The sequence below is a fragment of the Rosa rugosa genome, chromosome 1 (assembly GCF_958449725.1).
Source record: "Rosa rugosa chromosome 1, drRosRugo1.1, whole genome shotgun sequence".
In the NCBI taxonomy this organism is placed as follows: Eukaryota; Viridiplantae; Streptophyta; class Magnoliopsida; order Rosales; family Rosaceae; genus Rosa; species Rosa rugosa.
Window position 1 is genome coordinate 33035148 of NC_084820.1, and position 6902 is coordinate 33042049.

Sequence of the window (6902 nt, forward strand, 5' to 3'; positions counted from 1 at the left end):
TTATTATTATTTTTACACGTCTTTTGGATTGATCACGGTATCTCAAAAGTTTACTAGGCCCACCACGGGTAACTCAAGATATGGAACCCCCACGTCCTGGGTTCGAACGCTGGGGGCGCCACTTTGTAATTGCTGAATTATCAAACGTGGCAGGCACCATGCTGCAATGCATGGTTGGAGCCTTTTACAGGCGTCGGGGGGGGGGGGGGGGGGGGGGGATTAGTCCTTGGGCCTAGGAAGCTTTTGGGATACCCTCCTTAGGGGTCTTTCCGATAGTAAGGAAGGCTGATTCAAAAAAAAAAAAAAAAAAAAAAAAAAGTTTACTAGGCCTAAAAATTAATTCGTTGGGGTTCCGAACGGCCAACATGGCGTTGTAGCCCATTCTCTAGCCACGTTTATAATTCATCAATTACACTAAACCAACCCAGGGTTCAAATGCAGAGCGTGTGAGTTCCACATCTTGAACGTTCTTATAGGAAGACCTAATGCATCTACTGAATGACTTGCCGTGGTTATCCGTGATGTTTTTCAATCGAACTATATTGGTATAGTGATTGAGCACAATTTTCTTCTACTTTTTTTTATTGTTATTATTATTTTTATCACATAAATAAAGGTTACAAGGAAAAAGAAAAACTATGACCAACTCCCATTCCCAGCTGATAAAAATGGAATACTGGGAACATAGAAAGGGGAAGACAGAAAAACCAAATATTAGGATTCTGATAATTATAGGCCAAAGATGCCAAATGGTCGGCAACAAACTTAGCTTCTCAATAAATATGCCTAAATGTAATTGAAACTGCGAGGCTAATAGCTTGATGTCTTTGATTAAGAGCTTAATATGCCAAGGAACAGGCGATCGAAGTGCCCATGATACTATCAATTAAAAATTTTGAATCTCCCTCCACAATAATTTGGGACATTCCCTGAAGATAGGCTGTATATAGACCATCTCTGTGGGCAATAGCTTCTGCAACTAAAATATTTGTAGAACCAATGATCCTGCAAGCAGTAACTAAAGGATTTCCATCATAAATTCTAACAACAAAACCAATAGAAGCCTTACCATCTTTAACTGAACCATCAAAATTTAAATTCACATATTGATTTGTAGGAGGTTGCCATTTGATCTGAAAAAACTTTGAGATTTTAGGAACATGATTTCTAATATTGGCCTGGGAATACAAGTGTCCCAAGTTAAATGCTTCAAAACAGACTACAGATGAAGATGAAACACTAATTTATTTGTAGAATTCCAAATAGACCAGAGAAGAAGAAAAATTTTACTTAAAAAGGGGCATAATTGGAAATTTAGGGGCAATCTAAAAGCGTAGAGTATATATGCTAAGATGGAGGGGGCTGAGAAAACCCTTTTGAGATAGCCGTTTGTTTGCCGCCGAAAGTCATCGTTCTGTCTTTCTGGTTCTGACTACCAATACCATCTCTCTGAAATTCGTGTAGAGAGAGAGAAAGAGAGAGAGATATGCTTGGTTTGTCCGCTGCTGCTCCTGCTCCTGCGGCCATAACACCCAACACCAATCTTGTCCTGCTTTTCTCCACCAAACTCCCAATTACTCATTCGTCTTCTTTATCTTCTTTCACCGCGTCTTGCTCACTCAGGAACTCATCTCGCACTTGTACTCCAATCAAAGCCATGGCTGCCCAAGAGCCTCAATCCCCTGCCTCAGGTTTCATTCACTTTTTGTGATTTTTTTCTTTTCTTTTTCTCGTTTCCTGATTAAGCTTGATTGTTGGTTGGTGCAACCTTCTTCTTTGTTTCAGGTGATAGGCAGGCTCTGATATCTTTGTCAGACAAAAGCAATCTTGCTTTCTTAGGCAACGGGCTTCAGAACTTGGGGTAAATTCAGGACCCTACTTTTTTCCACCAAAATATTAATATTCTGCACTAGTTATGTAATGATATCTATCACGGGGCAAAGTTAAAGTTAGTGCGGTTGAAATACAAACAATACATAATGCCCATGGATATTAACTTAAAAGAATTGAGAATAGGTTAACAACTCAATATGTGTGTGTGTGTGTGTGTGTTATATGTCTGTGTGTCTGTCATATGAAACATTGGTAATTCCCTGGTGATCTTGATCTCGGAGAGTGGACTTCTTTTGTGTTTTATGGCTTTGGTCTCTCTGGACTATTTTGTTGTTGGGTCTTTAAGCTTTCTGCATTATCTTCTTTGGGATGATCATCTTTATTTAACCTCTTGATGATCTCCATGGTTTGGTTTCAGTGGTCTCTAGTCTCTGATTGTCCATTTTACCTTAGCACACTTTTTGTAATTTCTTTTTTATCAATATTTTAGTTGGCCCCGGCCCCTCTAGTTGGCACCTACTGATTTGTCCCTCATTGGGAAGTTCATATCACGCCATTGTCTTTTGTTTGCCATCCTGGCGTTATAATTTCAACTGTGTTCATATAGTGGGAAGTATTATATGTTTGTCATGATGAGCTTTTCTGCATTTTTTTTTTTTTTGGACATTGTAGATATAAAATTGTTTCCACTGGAGGAACTGCATCTGCTTTAGAAAGTGCCGGGGTGTCTGTTACAAAAGTTGAAGAAATTACTTGCTTCCCGGAGATGGTAGGCTAGCATTTTTCTTGTTTATCTATGGAACATACATTAATCAGGTGTTATCTGCATTATCATTTGGCTCGTAATCTGTTTAAATCTGTATTGAAGCTCGATGGTCGTGTAAAAACTTTACACCCCAACATTCATGGGGGTATCCTTGCTAGAAGAGACCAAAAACATCATGTGGAAGCTCTTAGTAATCACGGAATTGGTGAGTTTTGCTGTAACGCCTCCAATAAACTCCCTTTGATGCGTGAATTGTGTTAATAGTTTATTTTGCTACAACATTTTTATACAGGTACATTCGATGTGGTTGTGGTGAATTTATATCCCTTTTATGATAAAGTTACTTCAAAGGGAGGAATAGAATTTGAGGATGGAATCGAGAATATAGATATTGGTGGTCCTGCCATGATTAGAGCTGCTGCAAAGGTAGTTTATTTGAATGGTAATGATAGCATATTGTTGGTTGTATAAGTTCATAAATCATGATCATCTTTGCACATTGCACATACACACTCTAGGTATTGCTCTAAGAGTACTTCTTAATATCACCAGTGTAATAGTTAGTACATACAGTTGTTTTCTGATATCTTTATCTGATATTTTACACAAAATATGCTTGTTAAACAGAATCACAAAGATGTCCTGGTGCTTGTTGATTCAGAAGACTATCCTGCACTGCTAGAATATCTTAAAGCAGACAAGGATGATCAACAATTCCGAAGAAACCTTGCGTGGAAGGCTTTTCAACATGTTGCTTCTTATGATTCTGCTGTTTCTGAGTGGCTGTGGAGGCAGACTACCGAAGGTACTTCTTTGGGGATAATATTTAAAATATTGTTGATTCTATTTAATTAAGTAGAAACCAGAATCAGAATTGGCATGCCAGTTCATTATGAATATTGCATGAACACCAAATCGATTGACATTCATGAAAACAGAATTATCAGTAATCTGTTGAATCACAAACCGTGCAGAGAGAAGATGGAGATTGCACTAATCCCTTGAATCACAATCTGATGCTCATAATAAATATAAATGACTGACTTAGGTAGGGAGGGAGTATGAGAGTGATATTTATGAAAACATAGTTTCTTTAGGAACACACTCAATTCATTTGTTTTTGACTTATGTTGTGATGATCCACATCAGTGACATTTTTCTTTGATTTTTTTTGAAGATAAATTCCCTCCTAGCTTAACAGTTCCTCTATCACTCAAAAGTCCCCTTCGGTATGGTGAAAATCCTCATCAAAAGGCTGCATTTTATGTTGATAAGAGTCTTTCTGAGGTTAATGCTGGTGGTATTGCAACTGCTATCCAACATCATGGAAAGGTAAGAAAGACAAATTTGATTCCGCTTCAATTAAAGCTTTGGTAGTGATATGCATGGTATCTTTATTTTGTAGGGTGTTTCATATATTTAAAAAACTGGCAAGGCAAAACCTGAGTTTATAATGAATGTTTGATCAAAATTGGAATATCTGGGTATAAAAAGCACCCCAATTAATTATTCTGTCTCGTGTTATTTGCTGTATGCAAAACTTGTTTACAGCATATATTGTTGGTGGCAATTAAAAGTACACTAAGTTTAATTTCTGTTCTTCTGCACACAGTATTGACATTCAAATTAATGTAATGCTGTGGGGATAACCCAGCTTTGTGCAATTTTGCTGTGTGAGAGGTTAATATTGGGGGGTGGCTATTTTTGGGTGGTTTTGGTGGAGAGGAATAGGAGGGTTTTTGATGATGTGAAGGGAGGAGAGGTGGACTGTTTATGGAAAAAGGTTCAGTCTGGGCTTCCATATGGGCGTCGGTAAAATCAGAATTTTGGAGGAGCACTTTTGTGCTATGCCTTTGGATTGTAGAACTGCTGTGTATAGGAACTCTTTGTTTGATGTAGCGTGCTTTCCAGTAGGGCTGTATGACTCGTACTTGTGTCTTGATGTACTTCGTCTGAATTGTCTGATTGATTGGACTTCTTATACTTTGTTGTAGCGTTTTTTTTTTTCCCTTTCTTAAAATTCTATGTTTCTCATAAAAAATTCTAGGCGGACTCCTATTTCTGAATATACGTTGAATTTAATGATTAGCTTATATTGGTGCCATTGATCTTATTCTCTACTTTTTGTATCCTCTCATTGACAGCAATAAGTTCATAATATGCGTGGGTGGTCACATTTGATCTTCAGAAATGAACCTTCTTTCTGTGCAATACACATGTTCTTATCTCATTTTCTTTCAAACTTTAATTTTTGTCTGCAGGAGATGTCATATAATAACTATTTAGATGCTGATGCAGCTTGGAATTGTGTGTCAGAGTTCAGAAGTCCTACCTGTGTTGTTGTAAAGCATACAAATCCTTGTGGTGTAGCATCACGTGCTGATATACTTGAAGCATACAGGCTTGCTGTCAAAGCAGATCCAGTGAGTGCATTCGGTGGCATCGTCGCTTTCAACATAGAGGTTGATGAGGTGAGTTTGAGCTTTCAGGGCTTGACATAGATGTATTCATGTATAGATATGTGATTTAGTTTTTGGTATGGACTTCCCAAAATGTTGCTTCACCAAGCTTGTGGAACTGGATTGGATGTATAATTCTGGCCCCCCTTTTCTACTACCCTAAATTTAAAAAGCACCTAAGATGTTCCTAAACCCCACCACAAACCTGTACCACTTGCGCCCTGACACCAAGGCCTAAATCTATTTATGTGCAATGAAGAAATGAAAATACGTTGTCTGTGCAAATGGGATAAGTTGAATGCAACTTGCTTTAGTCCAAAAAGTTAGCATGCATTGAGAAGTTTCTTTATGTTAGCATTATCACTTGTTTTACTGTATCTCTCTTGTCCTATACAAATCATATTTTTCTTTGTTTTTAGGCTCTTGCTAAAGAAATCCGAGAGTTTAGAAGCCCAACAGATGGTGAAACTCGGATGTTTTATGAGATTGTGGTTGCACCCAAGTATTCAAAGAAAGGTCTTGAAATCCTTCGTGGAAAATCAAAGACTCTGAGGATTCTCGAGGCAAGTAAAAATGAGAAAGGAAAACTTTCGCTTAGACAGGTCGGTGGTGGGTGGTTAGCCCAGGACTCGGATGATTTAAGTCCCCAAGATATCGAGTTTAATGTTGTGTCTAAGAAGTCTCCACAAGAAAGTGAGCTCAGTGATGCAGAGTTTGCATGGTTGTGTGTCAAACATGTCAAAAGCAATGCAATTGTAATAGCAAAGGTAGTCTTTCTCTGTATTACCTTCCTTTCCTTTTCTTATAATTTGATTGAACTGTTTGGGTCCTTACGACATCTGATTTTGTGGAATTTGGACAGAATAACTGTATGTTGGGTATGGGAAGTGGACAGCCGAACCGTCTGGAGAGTTTAAGAATAGCACTGAGGAAAGCAGGAGAGGAGGTCAAGGGTGCAGCTTTGGCTAGCGATGCCTTCTTCCCATTCGGTAATTATTACTAACTCAAATATCATTGTTTTGTATGCTTCATGACACAAATAGTTTAAAAACTTATGCTAAACTGTAAATAGATATAAAAACCTTTACATTAATGTGAATAACACCTATTTTACAAGCAGCTTGGAAAGATGCCGTGGAAGAAGCATGTGAAAGTGGAGCAAGTGTTATTGCAGAACCTGGTGGCAGTATAAGAGACGGAGATGCTATAGATTGTTGCAACAAGTATGGTGTTTCACTTGTTTTCACTAATGTGAGGCACTTCAGGCATTAATAACGGACTTTAGTTTTGGTCCTTGCTCTACTTTTATCAAGCACCTTTGCTCAGAGCCCAGAATCTAGTTTTTTCGTTGGATCACTAGGTTTGTTTTCCTCTCATGGAGAAAAATTCCTGCAGTCATGTTTCTTGTACAATCTGAATGATGCATGTATTTCGGCTACCATAGATTTTGTCTCTGTATTCAGTCAAGCTGAATCACTAATGTCAAGAATTATAAGGTTATCTATTTATCTGAAGTTCGTAACAAGAACTAATAATCAGTGAGAATAATCTCTAGTATTTTCTTGTTTCTTTCTCTGGTACAAGATAAACACATGTATATTGGTCACTCAATACTTCAATAGCTGTGAATATACACTAAACAAGAGAACTTATAAAAAAGTAAAAAGGAAAGTCATATTTCCATTTGTAGAAATATAGATAACAAAAGATGTCAATACACCTCTTACAAAAAGTCCTTTATTTGATGGATATTGATATATCCAACTTTCATTACCAAACCATTAAACTTCAACCACAGGGCAATTTATCATCACTTTCAGTAGTCTCTGAATCCTCTTCAGTTG

General features: G+C 37.6%; 1 protein-coding gene across 1 annotated transcript; it reads left to right on the forward strand.

Moving 5' to 3' along the window:
- Positions 1-1361: 1361 nt before the first annotated feature.
- Positions 1362-6596, forward strand: LOC133724703 (uncharacterized). The gene is made up of 11 exons (XM_062151519.1): positions 1362-1691; positions 1786-1861; positions 2506-2602; positions 2702-2804; positions 2892-3025; positions 3227-3404; positions 3777-3931; positions 4861-5070; positions 5478-5825; positions 5921-6047; positions 6179-6596. Exons 1-11 carry the CDS (start codon positions 1487-1489, stop codon positions 6328-6330), a joined length of 1785 nt encoding a protein of 594 aa, XP_062007503.1. The 5' UTR covers positions 1362-1486; the 3' UTR covers positions 6331-6596.
- The last annotated feature ends 306 nt before the right edge of the window (positions 6597-6902 follow it).

Excerpts from the sequence above, each read along its gene's own strand:
- LOC133724703 (XM_062151519.1), top strand. The coding sequence starts at position 1,487 with ATGCTTGGTTTGTCCGCTGCTGCTCCTGCTCCTGCGGCCATAACACCC. Across the intron at positions 2,805-2,891 it reads TCTTAGTAATCACGGAATTG|GTACATTCGATGTGGTTGTG; the intron begins GTGAGTTTTGCT and ends ATTTTTATACAG. Across the intron at positions 3,932-4,860 it reads CTATCCAACATCATGGAAAG|GAGATGTCATATAATAACTA; the intron begins GTAAGAAAGACA and ends TTTTGTCTGCAG.